The sequence below is a fragment of the Pyrus communis genome, chromosome 9 (assembly GCF_963583255.1).
Source record: "Pyrus communis chromosome 9, drPyrComm1.1, whole genome shotgun sequence".
Taxonomy (NCBI): domain Eukaryota; kingdom Viridiplantae; phylum Streptophyta; class Magnoliopsida; order Rosales; family Rosaceae; genus Pyrus; species Pyrus communis.
In genome coordinates, this window is record NC_084811.1 from 6994443 (window position 1) to 7011652 (window position 17210).

Sequence of the window (17210 nt, forward strand, 5' to 3'; positions counted from 1 at the left end):
AAGGTATAAGAATGAGATAACAACTCCGTATAAGCAACCTAATTCCTAATTTCCTTTGTGTGAGTAAACACAGGAAAGTCGCGAATGAAAATAATTCTAATACCCTTGTGTTAGTAAACATAAAAAATTTAGTCGTTATAATAATTCAAATACTCATTCCAGGTAAGTAAACAAGTCATCAGTTGTCAATTGTTGGTACAGAAATAGAACGAGAGGAACAATTAGGTGATAAATCCCCCCTCTCTAACAAGAACTTTTTAGTCTAAGAAACACCTTTTTAGAGTGATGGAAAATGCAACGCCAGATGAGAGGCTAAAGAGCACTCTCAACAGTTTTAACTGTCGATATACAAAGCTCTCTCTCTCTCTCTCTCCCCCCTTCATCCAAACTTAAAGCCAGCACTGAAAACGGATAAGATGATTGGCCTCAAGCTCATTCAAACCTCCTTCACCCCCACCAAACATGCCAATTTACACACAGGACGATTGTCCAACGCCAAGAATTCCATCTTGCGATTCAGCAAGTCCAATGATTCTGATTCGGAGTCAGATGCTCCCCCTCCTGAAGGCGACACTCACAAGCAAGAGCTGCTGGTGAGGATAACAATGCTTCAAGCTCAGAAGGTCCGTCTTGCCAATTACTTGGATGAAAGGTCAGAGTATCTTACCAAATTTGGAGAAGAGGCAAACGCCGAGTTTGACAAGATTGGAGAAGATGCTCTCAAAGACCTGGATGAAGCCAGCGACAGGGTCTGTTTTTAAGTTCCTGCTCCATGCACCGCATAAAAGATAAAAAAAAACGCGACTTGCTATACACTTCTGTTGGATAACTTGGATTAAATTCTTAATCGTTTGTGATTAGCAGATATTGGAGAATATAAACAGCCGCATGCAGGCCCTTGAGGAATCTGCAGGAGTAAACATAAAGGAGATGGAGAAAAACGAAAACGAGTTAGAAGCATTCGAAGGTCAGATTGAAAAAGAGCGAAATGAAGGGTTATTTTTTAAGAATTTGACGCAGGGCAAGCTGAAAAAAAAAAAAAAAAAAAAAAAAAAAAGATGCTACCGAGGAAATAAATAAAATCAAGAAGCTTACCAAAAAAAGTGCAGGATCAGAAACCAGGAGGAACACTTACCTTGCTCTAATTGGTCTGCTACTTGTACAACTTGTCGACTCTTTCATCACTTCAACACCTGATTGGAGAAAAGTTGCATTTCTCGGGGCAATTTTTGTGGGTTTGGTTTCTCAGGTCATCTATGAGCAGAAAATGTTATCAGAAACAGAAAGTACAGAAGAAGGGAAGACACAGGGAGAAAGAAGGTGATGCCCTGCCCTGCCCTACTCTTAGAAGCAAAAATATTATGCTGTAAAATTTTCGGCCTCAACTATTTTACTGAACACAGCTTGGGTCTACACAGATAATACATGTTTTTTCCCGATCAACTCAATTGTAAAAATTTTAGCCATAACTCTTTTACGTTATCCAATTAAAACTTAAAACTGTAGAATATCTCGAAAATATGAGAAACTCTAATACAGACATTTCTAGAATTTAACTGCCCAAAAAGACGAATGGAAATGATGCACTACTGCTCCGCTACACAAATATAGCATGATCAATAAACCCAAGTAAATCTTACAACTTGGGTTTGATACATCAAGCCTTTAATTTTGCATCATCAAAAGGTGATCTTGGTGATACTACTGTAATCACCAAAAACTATGTAACCGAGTTACATATATGATGCTTTATGAATCCACTAGTGTCTATATGACCTTCTAAATGTTCTATACCCACTAGTGTACAACAAAATGCATGTTGACCTGAAAGCAATAGCCACAGAAATTGAGACCTGGTTTGGTACTGAGGTGATTTTGAAAAAAGCTGCTATCAAAAAAAGCTGGGAGCTGTTTTTGTGTTTGGTAAACACTCAGCTTCAGCTTTTTTTCACAGTTTTGGATGAAAAAAAGCCAAAAACAAGAAGCTGCAAAACCTAGCTTTGAAAAACCGGCTTTTTTTCACATCTGTTTTACATAAAAGTTTACCAAACACTCTAATATTGCTTTTTTTCTTTTCAAAAGCACTTTTACAAAAAAGTTTACCAAACACTCTGCTGCTTTATTTCACAGCTGCTTATTCTCACAGCACATCAGAAGTAGCTTTTTTTCAAAGCACAGCAATACCAAACCAGCCCTGAATCTGGTGACGAAGGTTAATGATACAAATTCCGCGAAAGCCACACGTGTGCCAAATAATGACTTTAAAGATGGCATCCAACCTGCATCAGGAGCTCTGCACTATTACAAATATAGCATGATTAATAACCCCAAGTAAATCTCACACCTTGGGTTTGATACATCAAGCCACTTTGCTTTTGCATCATCAAAAGGTGATCTTGGTGATATTACTGCAATCACCAAAACCTATGGCACTCAATACCATAATGATGCTTCATGAGCTTTTAATTATTATAATTCATGCTAAGACAGGACTCAAGATTTTAAATTTATAAGTAATGTCTTCGACGTTCTATATGTTCTAAATAAAACCCACTATGTGCAATACAACCCAGAATTGATAACTGAATGGCAATTGATACTAAACCTGGTAAGCAAGATTTTGGATCTGAATTCTAGAAACTCATTCTTCTGCCAACTAGTCTTTTCCAGGATTCAATAAAATTGGCATTTAACCTGCAGTAGGCAGATTTTGCACTGAGAATGCAACACACCCAACAAACAAATGTAGGCAAAAAACAGATCATTCATACCTTATGTCACTTTCAGAAGAAAAGGACGTTCTTCATGAAGAATAATATTGCTGTACCTCATCAGTAGTATCCCAAGCACCTACCGACTAGCCCAGCGACATATTTCCAGACCTTTTCTCATGACACGTGGAATTTTAAAGTATCCCAGTGCTAACAAAATATGACAAGAGAACAAAAGGAAACTATGGAGGTCTCATCAAGTGATCCCAAATGAAACGATGAATGTGTTGACATCAAAGAAAAGCAACAGGAGATAAAACTTGCTTCCGCGCTAATTTATACCCAAGAAGGGTTTGAAGTGGTCCCATTGTTGAGCACTGCCCTAACAAGTATGTACCACGTAATGGAAGTTGGAAGAATTCCAAGATGTAAAGCCTTTTCTAAAAACCTAATGGCATCTGATATTCTACTGCATGAACAAAACCCTTTGAGAGTAACATTATAGGTGATGATATCTGGTTGTAGTCCGTCTTTTAGAAGGCGGGCCCAAATTTCTGATGCCTTTTCACAGTCTGTAATTTTGTAAAAACCCTCCATTAGGGTGTTGTAGGTTACAAGATTTGGAACACAGTTCCAACGCCCCATCTGAAAATAAAGCTGCAAAGCATCTTCAGCCTTGCCTGCAGAGCAAAGACCATGAATTATAATGTTATGCATAGTTACATCAGGCTCGAAGCCCTTGTCAAGGGCTTGATGCCACACGTTGAGGGCCATGTCAATCTTTTTGCCTTGACAAAGGCCATCCATTAACAAGCTATATGTGATCACATCCGGCTTCCATCCTTTTTCCAGCATTTCCCTCACAAACACATATGCGTCACTAAATCTTTCTGCTTTGCATAAACCATTTATGAGAGTATTGTAGGAGATAACATTTGGAGAGCAAAACTTGGTGCACATTCCTCTGAAAAACAAAATGGCATCTTCAAGTTTGGAAGCTTGGATATACCCGTATATCAATGCATTGCAAACATGAGAATTTGGTTCATAGCCACACTTATCCATCTTACCTACTAGCCTGGCTGCTTCATCTAGTATCCCTTCCTTGCATAACCCATTAATCATTGACGAATACGCAAAGGCATCCAGATCAGCTCCTGTGTTTTCTGCCTCTTTTAAAATCTGCAAAGCCTTGTTTAAATACCCATTTTTACACAGTCCATGGATTAACACTCCATAGGTTGTGGCATCTGCAACACAAGCCTTATCACGCATTAGTCCCCAGACAGAAATTGCTTCATCAACATTCTCGTTTTCAAACAACCCTCTAATCAATGTGTTATAACTCACAACATTACGACAACCACACTTCTCCATCACGTCCCACAACTCAAAGCACTCTTTAGTCTTCCCTGTTCGACAGAACCCATTGAGCATTGCATTATAGACAACCACATCCGGAACTACCCCTTTATCAACCATCTCTTTATAAACTCTCTCAGCCCCATCCACATTCCCTGCTTTGCACAACCCATGAATCAAAGAACTACAAGTATACAAGTCAGGTCCTCGATCATTTGTCTTCATCCTATTCCATATCTCTAAACTCTCATTGAACTTCCCACATTTACACAAACCATTGATCATAACATTATAAGTAACAATATTAGGATAAACCTCTGAGTCCTTCACCAACCTCTCCCAAATCTCATTAGCACTCACACTATCGCCTTTCCGGAAAAACCCATCAATCAAAATATTATAACACATCACATCAGGACCAACCCCTCTCTCAAGCATTTCATCAAACACCTCCAATGCATCACTCAAGTTCCCACCTTTCGCAAGCCCGTTGATCAAAGTCCCATAACTAAACACATCAGGCTCCAAACCCTTTTCCCACATCCAATTCAGCAACCCTTTAGCCTTCTCAAACTGCTTCTTCTTGCCCGAAATCTTGATCAGAACATTATAAGTCTGCAAATTTGGCTCCAAACCCACCGTTTCGAAATAAGCAAAAAATTTCTCAGCTCGGTCCCATTGGTTAGACTCAATGAACGCATTCAGCAGCGAATTGTACGACCTTACGCCGGGCGCACACCCAAAAATCTCTTCCATTTGCTGAAACACGGCCAACGCTTTATCGGGCATGGAGTATTTCGTATACGCTTTGATCACCGTCAATGCCACGTCCTCGGGGCACTTGCATTTCTGGGTCCGAATCAGCTCGACGACCCGCTCGACGTGGACGACGAGCTTCGGGTCGACGAGCCGGCGGAGGATGTGGTGGAAGACGTCGGAGGAGTGGTTGTAGTTCGGGTGGCGGGTCGCTGAGTCGAGCAGGGCGAGTGCGGAATGAGGGTTCTTCTCGGCTTTGAGGAGCTTCAGGACTCGCTTCGGAGAGAGAGATTTGGGGAAGTCGACCATGGCAGTGGCAGAGTTGCAAATTTGTGTGGTTGCTGTGTCTCATTGTTACGGCATGTTATGGGGGTGCTTTCGGTCCGCCCATAAATTTTCGAGCGGCTGAAATGGATGAGAAGCGGGAGAGAGAACAATCAAGTAAACGGATTTAATGGGTCGGGTAATGGGCCGAAGGCACAAATACTGAGGCCGAGTGGCCCAATTTTGTGGATCTACATTTTTGGGTTAATACTTTTTGGGCTAAACCTTGAAGACTTTGCGGCCAACAATTATTTTGAACTCAAGACCTCTTCCAACATAGTAGATCAGAGATTGCGTGCGATTATACCAAATAATCATTTACATACTTTTTTTTTTACTCAAATATGTAGGTCTGTATTTTCGTGTTGACATAAATTTGTTTATGTTTGCTTACTTGGAAATGAGGAAAGTGATTAATGGGAGAAGTCAGTATACAGGAGAGAGGGGATGGTTATGAAATCAACTAGCGTCCCTCATTCAATCTAATTCCTAGTTGTTTAGAACCTTAGATATTGGATGATGAATTGTAACGTAGAACATACGAGAGGTCGAGAAGTAGAATATATCCAGTACGATTCCAGATAAGTAAACATATCATCAAAGTATCAACAAAATTCTTAAGCTCGGAGCCTTGGAAGTTTGGAACAATGAAAGCCCAGCCTCCAAAATCATGTATTAGGCCCCTTATAGCCCAATTTAACAAATTAATTTAAAGACTTGAAGAAATGCGTGTTACATCTACGTTGTTCTATCCCTAAAAAAAATGTGGAAAATTGGGGATCTGTCCTGTTTGAACTCTGTCTTTTTAGCACATCATTTCCGTCCAATCACAATTCCTCAGCCTCTCTCTACTTTTACCACTAAAAAAGACAAAGGGTAAAAATGCAAAGACCTTCTTTTCTTCTTTATCCACATCCCCTAACCCTTTGAAGGGGAAAAAGTGATGATTTTCTTGCAATTTATATAATAAAATATACTACAAGTTCTTTTTTTTGTGTAAGTAAATTTCAAGACTTTGCACATGCACCAAAGGTCTATATTTTGGAACTGAGAAATGTTACGGAGACACTCGCAATGTATGGTTTTTTATAGAATGTCATCTTATAGTTTAACATTAATTTTTATGTAAGTATTATATATTGTGTCAAAAAAATGAGATAACAGAGAGTCTCACTTTTGACTCTCCTATACACTTCTCTTTGGATTTTTTGTAAATTCCAAAGAGAATGGGTGGTAGTGTATGTAGAGAAATGCTAAAAAAACTCTATCAAAAATGAAACTTTTCATGAACTCTTTGTCATATTATGTTTTAATATAATATTTTATAACGTTGTCACGAAAATTAACATTATATAAAATGACATAAAATCCACAAAGAATCTCATTTTCAAAACCCTCTTCACCTTTCTCATGTACGTATGCCTAGAAATTGCCCTCGTGTCTTGGGATTCCTTCACAATAAAATTTGTCTAATCATATACTTCTTTCCATGGCAATTTTAGAGACCACAGAGACATAAATCTTTACAAAAATTTATTTACGACATGCACGAAAATAAAAGTAAAACGAGTAGTGGACCGTTGGTTCGAGATCTTTCGGTCGGAAAGATGCCATGTGGAGTGATTACCGGCACAAATGGAGATATTGATCATGCATATATTTTGAGAATATATGTAATTATGTTCGTAATAATCCATGATTTTGCGGAGCAAAAATGTGAATGAAGTATAAGGAAGAAGGGAGGCAGGCAGGCATGTTGGGTCCAAGATGGAGGCTTTGTTTAAGTGAGACGGATCCTCTTTGTGAGGATCTTGAGGATCATCCAATCATATCCGTTCATCGTACATCGTATGATCAGTTTTTATCAAGTATTGTTTATATTCAATTTTAAATAAAAAATTTAAAACAATTTCTGATCACATGATATACAATAAAAAGATGTAACTAGAGGATTCTCAGAATCCTCACCAAAAAAAAAATCTAACGAGGATCCTTTTGGTTCGTTTAAAGTGGATGATCAGACAAACTATATATATATATGTTTTTTACAAAAAAAAAAAAAAAAAAAAAAAAAAAAAAAAAAAAAGCCAAAAACAAGATAAAAAAATGGGGGAAATCAAAAGCGTCTGATTTGTATGTGGTGTGCGTATGCGTGTGGGGTAAAGGAGAACTCAATTACATTGTCGTTTTGCAACCATTTTCCCTTTGTAATCATGAGCATACCTTTTGCCCTTTTCAATTTTCCACAATTAAATGTGCACCGTGACATCTCTTTATTTAACAAGACTTGGACTCTATCACCGGAAGCAATATGACTTGTTCAATCTTAATCAATGAAGCGCACGAGATATGAATATCAATATAGACGTAAAAATAATATATGTGGTTAACATGCGCCATGCTTCACATTGAAAAGAAAAAAACTAAAACGCACAAAAGCAACGGAAACAATCAAGAAACTCACGTAACCAAAATCGATTACAACATGTTATTCGAGTCCACGAAACTGAAAACAACCAACGCTTTTGTCTAAACCATAAGCCTCAATCATGAAACTATACCAACATGAGCTGAAGTCGCACCGCCACAATACTCGACGCATCTAACTAAGAAGAATAAAACAATAAGCAAACATGAAGAGTATTCAGTCGATCTCTAGCAATCCAAACTGCGTTTATCAAATAAGAGGCATGCGGTTTGTTCTAAAAAAATGAATTAGAATAACCTTTCACCATCTGACCTTTTTTGAGTATTTCATTTTTATAAACCTTTCCAAGCACATCTGTTAATAAGCGAAAAAAAAAATGTTTGAAGAGTGGGATAGGGATTAGGGACCCTCTAAATCTAGAGATTGTCGGATATTTTCTAAATCTAAAAATGCATTTAACAATTTTGTTGTAGCACAAAAAATATTACATAACATTTCAAATTCAAGTTTTAGACTCTCTTACAGACATTGTTCAAAAAATTTCTGCCTAGCACTACCTAGGTGTTAAGCGGCTAACCACCACTTCGATTAATCTTTAAATGTTTGAAAATTAAGAAATGATGTCTAGACCTGCTTAGACGTCCGTCTAGCCCGTCTAAGCGCTCGCCTAGCCAGTCTAAGTGCTCGCCTAGCCCGCTTAGACCCACTTAGGTCGCAACTATCACTCAGACAAAAAATTAATAGCGCTCATTTTGCGTTTTTTTTTTTAATAAATTGTAAGAGACTTGTTAAAAACTTTGATGAACACACATTATATTATGATTCCCCATATTATCAATATGTTCTAATACTTTCGAATCTATAAGTTATTCTATTTTTCAATTTATGTATCTCAATACAACTATATATTTTTAAGTATAAACAAACACTTATTTAAGATATATAACAAATTTACTCAAATCTAGCTATTATGCCTAGACACTAAGTCTCAGTTTGCCACTCGACAAATACCTAGAGGCTTATAGAACCTTGCTTAAAGATGGTGTAATAAAACAGCATAATTGGATATAATGGCTTGCGCGCAACTAGTGGAATCTGTGGGTGCGCGTGCATTTGTGATTGTGCATGTTTTATGTTTGCAATATTTGAGTAGGAGAGAGCTGTATTAAGCCGTTTGAGAATAATCAATAATAATGATTCAATGAGAAAGGTGCGTGCTTTATCATACGGCAGGGTAATGTAAACCCAACTTATCATTTCCGTTCTCTACGTATATCAAAAGTATAGTACTATTCACACATTTATTTTTACTTGTCATACACTTCTGTTAATTTTTTTTATTGATTTTTTTCAATTCGTTCAACTCAATAGTAGGAAATTGAAAGAATTGTGTGAAAAAAATGAGTGTAGATAACACTATCCTACCAAGATTGATTGTAACCACAACCCTAACCATAAATTTTTACAAAGTTCGACCATGCATGGTGCGATGCAATAGATGCGTGATTTTTCGGTCTTTCATGGTGCGATGCAATAGATGCGTGATTTTTCGGTCTTTCGTGCGTTCGGATGTCCACTTGTGATCCAATTGCCATTTTGATCAATCCCAAGTATTATTTTGTCATTCTCAATCGCCCATTACATGTTAATTTTTTGCTCAAAAATTAAGAATTGAAATCTAAAGTTTAAGCCGTAGGGTTTTTTCTATCTCATGAGAAGCAACTTTGTTGAGGATGTGATAAAAAAAAGTTGATATGGAAGAGTCTGGTGAAGAAAGGTGCGACAAGCGCAATGAAATATATAACCTACATGTTCACCAGTCAATGGCCGAGAGCGAGCCAAGTGACCGAAAACATATGCAAACGAAATCCAAACATTAATGTTCAGATAAACGAATCCAGGTCAATATATGATAGAGTAAGAAGCATTATTTCATTATTACATTACAATTTGGGTCCTCTATACTATTTGGTTTTTGTTTTGAAACGCTTAAACATGCTCAAATATCTCACAAGACTGAGATTCTTAGGTTGTTTTTTAATTTAGAAAATGACAAAGTTATAAAGGAAGTAGGGAAAGCTCAATCTCACTGCATAAAGCATATAAGCATCGGCCTTTGGGGAGACAAAACTATAAGTAATCTGACTACATAGAATCTTCAGTTCTTCTCAAAACTACAGAAAAAACAAACCCTAAAAAATTTGATGATCGATCCTGACCCTCCTAATGGATCTGTCTTTGCTCTTGCATGCTCGAACAGTTCTAATCAGATCATTTCCATGTCGCTATATACTGCAGAGAAAATAAAAATATGTATGAGACAATGGAACACTGACTCTGCTAGTTTCAGAGAAAACCCTGGCTAGCTAATTACCCTCCGATAAGTAGATGTGTGAATCCCTACACATGCAAGTTGCAAAAATATAAGGCTTTTTATCCGAAAGGGTTTCTAAGATTCTTATAATTTTTACATTGATCTTTGATAATGAAAATCGATAGAAGTAGCCTTTGCATTCATTCAATGTAAATCATTTTGTCATTCCATGAAAAATCTGTCAAAATTCTCGTTAAATTATCACATGAACGACCAAGTGACCACCTTTTAAAGGTTATTTTTGTCAAACCAACCACTCCACTTAATTAGGACATTAGCAGGTTTATCATGAAATAACCGAAATGATTTATGATGGACAAACTCATGAACCACTTCTATTAATTTTCATCATCAAAGATGAAGGGGAGAATTATTTTAATCTAAAAAATCATTTTGACTAAAAAGGCAAATATAATACTAACTTAGTGCACTGCATTATCAACATAATGGATTTGCTAGCCTTGGGAGGATCATGCAATGATTTCACACTAAACAAAAGGCATGGGAGTAAAAATAGAGGTAAATTATGGTATGATTAACCTAATATAGTGGCATTTTAACTAATTAAGCTAGTGCTAATAAAAAGAAATTAATCATCAATCTATACCAACTAGTGTCTACGTCATCTAGTATGCGGGTGTCTAGTGATTTTGATATTAAAAAAAAAACAAAAAACAAAAAACTTGTCCTGATACGGTATTTCCTTTTTCAATTATTAAAAGGCCGGTTTTCTGACTCCCTCGTCTCATCAATAAGAAAAATCAATTTGTAATTTGTGTGCATTTTATTTTTGCATGTGATTGTCTATTTTCCACGTATATACTACATTGCGAACAACGTGTACATTGGAGAAGGACAACAAAATTAAGAAATGGTTCGTTTTCAAAGTAGTCCAAAGAAATAATGCAAGCAACAATATATAGGCAATATACATAGACTAGACCTTACAATGATTTATTTGAGAAAGTAGTTTTCATTTAGGGACATATATTTTGTGGGGACTATATATATTTGTGGACTGCCACACAAATATACAAATCGATTCCAAGAAAATGATATGCAAATTGAAAACAATGGCCTTATATATCCCACATGTTTTCAAGAAAAGATCTTCTCTGGATCTTTTCCATCAAGGCTACTAGATCAAGTGATCCGGATCTTTGAAATTTTATCCAACGGCCCACCAGTTTTGACCTCTTAAAAACTATAATAATTTTTGGCCGTTTGATGAAATTTCAAAAGCTCGAATCACTTAATCTAGAGACTTTGGTGGAGGAGATCCGAAGAGGATCACTTCTCCATGTTTTCTAGGTTGTGGGGCCACTGCATGCATGCCCGGGCCACATTAGGGTTGGAGATTTTTTTTTTTTTTTTCAAACGATAAATTTTATTAGATTTGTTGTTAGATGATGAGTCACCGACGAAGTTTGAACCCCGTCGTTGTTATGCAATGACTCAACATTTTTCCACCAATGTAATAAAGGGCGACTTGCCAAATTAAAATCTCTGTTATTGTTCTACATATGTTTCTCCGCACTAACTATTATAACTTGAAAAATATTGATATCCAGTTTGGATATTGAGAATTATGTATCTATCTGATGAGATCTACCAATAATATATATTCAACCAAACAAACGTCACTCTAGAAAGACAAACCTTCTGCCCTATGAGAGAGAGACAAACCACGAACCCATTTGAGCTTATATATTTGTTTTGTTATATATATTTGTTTTTTTTTTCTATATAACATTTATATATTTAAGTTACTTTATTAGAAAAGGATAAAGTAAAGGTTGAGAAGACACCCCAACACTTTACGCCACTTTCCATGCACAGAATATAACGTTCACACACTTTATATTATATATTTTGCTTTACTTACATTTCTGTAAGTTGCCACTTTATACAACGATTTATTGAAAAAATAATTTTTTTGTGAGAGATTTTTTATTTAAATTTTAAAAATTAAGACTTTGATATTAATTTATTCTTCATTTTTTAGAATAAATTTATACTCTTCTCAACTAGTGTAAATAGGATCTTCTAGGACATTGTTAGAAGTCACAAACCAAACACAAACTCATCTTATTATTTTCTCTGCACCCTACGTGCTTTTTATATTTTTTTTATTTTCGTGATGTCGCCATAGCTTGCAATTAAATTCGTATTTTAACTTGATTTTTCATTATAAAATGATTTTAACCTTCTTGCACTTGGCGTAATTTTTTATTTTCTCGCACTTAGATTACTTTCTTGCATTATATTTTCTTACAATAGGAACATCTAACCTAATTACTTATCAATTCAATCTAATCGACTAGTTCGTTTTGGTTGATGCGATTAGCTTTCCCATCTCATCTCATATGACCATAATAATCACCAAACTTGCTTCCAATCATCTATTCACTCATGGTGTCCGCACGTGCAACACCCATCTCAACGCCTCATCAACCACTAAATCCATTTCATTTGACTTTTGCAAAACAATGCCCATTTTACGCTTAGTAAAAGTTCTTGCACCTAAGGCACATAGAACTTATGATCGAGACGCGTTCCTTCCTCAGTACTCAATCGCATTGAAAGAAGTCAAATCAAAGCGCAAACAAAATTACCAACTTCTTTTTACTCGCTCGACCTTAAGCAATGATTTGACACGCCCGCCCACAAATCAAGAAAGACTAAGAGATCCCAAAATCCTCAGCTTGTGGCCGGGACCAATTTTGAGACCAACAACTACGAGTCAGTTAGATGTGACATGATGAGTTAACTCTTAAGAGAGCTTTTGTATGTGTGGGCATGGTTCATACACTCAGTACATAAGTTGTTGTCATAAATACCATTTATAACAATATTATAACACGTATATTACATTAAGGATAATGCTTGCGCTAGTATAAGGATAATGCTTGCGTTAGTATAAGGATAATGCTTATGTTCCACTTGTGAAGGAACCTACTTGTTCTCCTATTTACGAGTAACATATTTTTACAGTATGAACATTATAATCGAAACCGTTCATTTCTTTATAATCCTCTAAAGATCATATTGTAAAATACCATTAAATTTGAACATCGTTTAGCCATTAAATGCATCAAACAAATAAACAGTTCATTATGCAGATGTTATTTGTTATGAAAACCGTCCATTAATTTATTTAGTGCATAAAAATGGCTAATAATGTTTAATTCGAATAATTTTTTGAAAATATGATATTAGATAATGATAAAAAATAAACATTTTCAATTATAATATTCGTACAATAAAATCATGTTAATCATAAATGAGATGAGGACCATGAGGTGACAAACACAAACATTATCCATATACTAACACCACCTGACAAATTGACGATCGTGACAGAACCAATTCTCGTAAATCCCCACCCTACCACACTGTCTCACCATCCCACAAGGGTCACAACACCACCAAATCTCTCTCTCTCTCTCTCTCTCTCTCTCTCTCTCTCTCTCTCTCAAACATACTCCTTTGGTTGCATTCTTAGCGCATGTGAAGTGAGTAAGGTTGTGAGATTAATGGGACCCCGTGATGCGCAACCGATTAAGGGTAGGTCTGCTGGCTAGGTACAATTGGTTGTATTGATTTTCAGCCGGCGGTTTATCTCGTGAATCAGCGGTGCTTGTAATAACTGTGAGGATAATGGAGGTAAAAAAAAAAATTTATAGTGGTAGTGTCGATTAATTTTATAGTGGAACTCTAACTTCTTCATAGTATTAGAGCAGATTGGCTTACATGTGAAGTTCAACGGTCACACGTGCTTCACGTGACTCAATTTGTGTTGTTCACGTGTTTGGTTTGAAATTTCATCACACATGAGGGGACGTGTGAGGATGTAAAGGTAAAAACATCTCACATTGGTGAAAGAAAAAACCTTACAAAGGTTTTTAAGAAGTTGAACTACTTTCTATACCACTAATTATTTTTATGAGGAAACACCAACGTCTTCAATAACTTGTGGGGTCTCAACTCTCAGTTAGACCAGTGTTAATGTAAATGCATTATCAAGGGTAATACTCTATTATCAACATAAATCAAATTATATCAACTGCATAAATGTTTTGCTAGACTGTGAATCTAACATTACGCCGAATTTAATATTTCTCTTATTATATATTTTCTGATAGAGGTTGTCCTTTCTCTTATTAGATTTTTTTCGAGAGAGGTTGTTCAACATATAATGTGTCAGACTGTAAATCTAAACCGCAGACTGAAACATACAAAAATCAAATAATCAACAATTTGGATATATTATGCTTATGTTGGATTCCTGGGTTTTAAAATGATCATACGAGTCTCAAAATTAACTTTGAATATTATAAGATCGTAAACCCATACATATACGAGTGTAAATCATTCACATTTTATTCTTTTTCATGAGCAATTAAAGTATGTACAACCATGTATTGCATCAATCAGCGATCAAACCTTCGACTCGACTGGGGTCGATTCTTTTTGCCTTTTCCAATATAATATGGTCCTACAGTACTGCATGTTACAAAAGCACCCCATGTGACCTTTTCAGGGAGAACTCTCTACATTCATGTTTTTTTTTTTTTTTTTTTTTTAGTGGAAACCTCTACATTCATGTTTGAACCCATTTTTTGGTAGTTTAGAATATATTAGAATACTGTTCGAGCAAAAAATTATAACTTTCACGTTAAGCACAATTTGCATGCAGATTAACTTAATCTTGTCAAAGTGCAAAACAAAATAGATGACCAAACTGTTCGTGCATGTGCCTAAAAGAATGAATATATAAAAACATTTTGGAAGGTGATGATATCTGCTTTGAATCACAAGTAAATTATTGGAAAAGCAGATTAATTGCCCTTTTGGAGAAAATGGATAGGGAACCGAAGGCTCTCACCAATGTGGGAACGCAAGTCCATTTTTGTGTTAGATGAGAGTCTGAGAGAGAAACTCTCTGAGAATCTATGTGTACAGCAGCAGCAGCAGCGGCAGCGGCAGCAGGCAGCAGGCAGAGGCAGAGGTAGAGGCAGACAAACATTAGGGCAGGAATATATGCAAAGCCTTTTGCCAAGCATATAAAGGCAGGCCAAGCTAAAGCCAACCCTAGCTTAAGTGCCCATTTCTTTACACAAATGCAGAAAGACATGTAGGACGTCATATTCTGAATAAAAGATGCATGCATGCTCTCATCAATTAATGGAATGTGGCCAAAGCTTATTTAAATTTAGAGAGAGGACATAACTGACACCAAATTTTGTTCTAAAACCCCATCACACTCGCAGTTACGTGTTTTAACTTTTTTGAATGACATTCTGTGATTAGTTTAAGATATCATCGTCTTGGCGTCTTCATTTATCGGCCGGTTGACATTTGGTGGGAAAGTTATGTTTTGTGTCTCTTTGTATGTTTTGATTTTTTATGGGACTTGATTTGCATGAAACGGAAACCACCAAATTTGGTAGTGGTGTCCAAAATTTTATCATGTGTCACTACATACTTTAACCTTCTTGCTAAAAAAAATTGAGATTTCACTATAAAATCGATTGACTATAAACAGTGATTAACCGTCTTTATAAACCTATGCAAGATTCCTTAATTTCTCGACATGGTATTTACACATCACACTTGCAAGTGATGTGAATTGCATGTAAAATTAGACTTCACACCCAAACTAACTTACTCTAATATCAAGAAGGAAACCAAAATTCTACACAATGCATTATTTAATTTGAGATACTGTCGTATTCATGTCGCATTTTCCCGCCTTGATATTTGTTTAGGTGTGATCCGAGTCTCATTCTGTCTCCGTTTGTATGTTAGTGTGTGAGTATGACAAGTGATGAATTTGCAACAGGGTTTTTAGCTGTACTGTTTGGAGAGTGCAACTATCATTTTGTTTGCTTTTGTTTAGTTTTTTTGTTTGTTTGTTTAGAAAATGTCATCAGAATCCTCTCCACATCCTTTCTATGCGGACCCTAGAGAACAAATAATCATAGCCGTTCACATAAAATCACGCAGCTGAGATCACTCTTCCTCCTTCACAGCTAAAAACTCTCTCTCTCATGCTGCGTCTCTATTGTTGGATTTTTGGATTGTCGGGCCCACTCCACTCTAACAACACCGATATTGTCTTTAACTTTACCACATGCCCAATCCGTCAGATGTGGGGTTTTATCACAAAGGTCTCGGTATTAGTTAGAGTGGGGTAATCATATTTAAATCCCTTTGGTTTTCTTGCACCCACCGATATGAGACCTTAACACTCCCCCTCACGTGTAACCCCATTTAGTGATTCACACGTGAAGATCCACATCGGTAATTGAACTTAGCGGTTGTCTCTATGTTAAGAGTTCAAACTTGTTTCCTTCTTGGTGATAAGCTCATTGGCTTGCACGGGCCCAAACCATGGGCTCTGATACCATGTTGGATTTTTGGATCACCAGGCCCACCCCACTCTAATAACACCGATATTGTCCCTAACTTTACCACCTGCCTCGTTCGGTGTGGGTTTTTAACACAAAAGGCATCGGTATTAGTTAGAGTGGGGTAATCATATTTAAACCCATTGGTTTCCTTTCCCACCAACGATGTGAGACTTTAACACTCCCCTTCACGTGTAACCTCATTTAGTGGTTCACACGTGGAGATCCACATTGGTAATTGAAACTTAGAGGTCAGTTCACGTTGGGCCCGCTTGTTTTCAATTGGAACTCAGCGATTGTTTCTATATTAAGAGTTCAGACTTGTTTCCTTTCCGATGGTGACAAGCTTATTGGTTTGCACACAAGCTCGTTGGCTTGCACAGACCCGCAATCGTGGGCTCTGATACCATGTTGGAATTTTTGGATGGCCAGGCCCGTCCTACTCTAATGACACCGATACTGTTCCCAACTTTACCACATGTCCAATACGTCAGGTGTGAGTTTTTACCACAAAACGCCTCGGTATTAGTTAAAATGGGATAATCATATTTAAACCCTTTGGTTTCCAAATCTCCTCTCTCCTTCATCATACTACGGTGAAATTTTGTCTCAATGCAGTTGATGCTAATACTCGTGAAATAGTGAGCAACTTGAAAGATTTTCATGGAGGCTCTCTACATCTGAGATGAGGGAGAGAGGGGGAGGGGGGGAAGCACGCAGCGTGGGGAGGGAGAGTATGAAGTGGTCTCATTCAAAGCCAAGACAAAAGAATTAATTTGAGCTGCATAATTTTACGTTAACGGATGAGATTATTTGATCCTTAGGTCAGGACAGAATTGATC

General features: G+C 36.7%; 2 protein-coding genes across 3 annotated transcripts; one reads left to right on the forward strand and one right to left on the reverse strand.

Annotated features, from left to right (window-relative positions):
• The first annotated feature begins 416 nt into the window (after positions 1 to 416).
• On the forward strand, positions 417 to 1831 carry LOC137745832 (uncharacterized). The gene is given in 3 exon segments (XM_068485852.1): positions 417 to 749; positions 865 to 1014; positions 1016 to 1831. Coding segments are annotated over 3 exon segments (792 nt in total). The 3' UTR covers positions 1325 to 1831.
• Positions 722 to 5221, reverse strand: LOC137745831 (pentatricopeptide repeat-containing protein At3g09060-like). Of its 2 annotated transcripts, XM_068485849.1 has the most exons (4): positions 2772 to 5221; positions 2606 to 2694; positions 1136 to 1254; positions 722 to 907 (listed from the first exon to the last, which is right to left on the reverse strand). In XM_068485849.1, the coding sequence occupies exon 1, from the start codon at positions 5136 to 5138 to the stop codon at positions 3048 to 3050; it is 2091 nt and encodes a 696-aa protein (XP_068341950.1). In that variant the 5' UTR covers positions 5139 to 5221; the 3' UTR covers positions 722 to 907; positions 1136 to 1254; positions 2606 to 2694; positions 2772 to 3047. The 2 variants fall into 2 exon arrangements, with proteins under 2 accessions (XP_068341950.1, XP_068341951.1); XM_068485850.1 differs by lacking the exons at positions 722 to 907; positions 1136 to 1254 and adding an exon at positions 2196 to 2279.
• Between the last annotated feature and the right edge of the window lie 11989 nt (positions 5222 to 17210).

Coding starts and splice junctions, on each gene's coding strand:
- LOC137745831 (XM_068485849.1), bottom strand. CDS start 5,138: ATGGTCGACTTCCCCAAATCTCTCTCTCCGAAGCGAGTCCTGAAGCTC.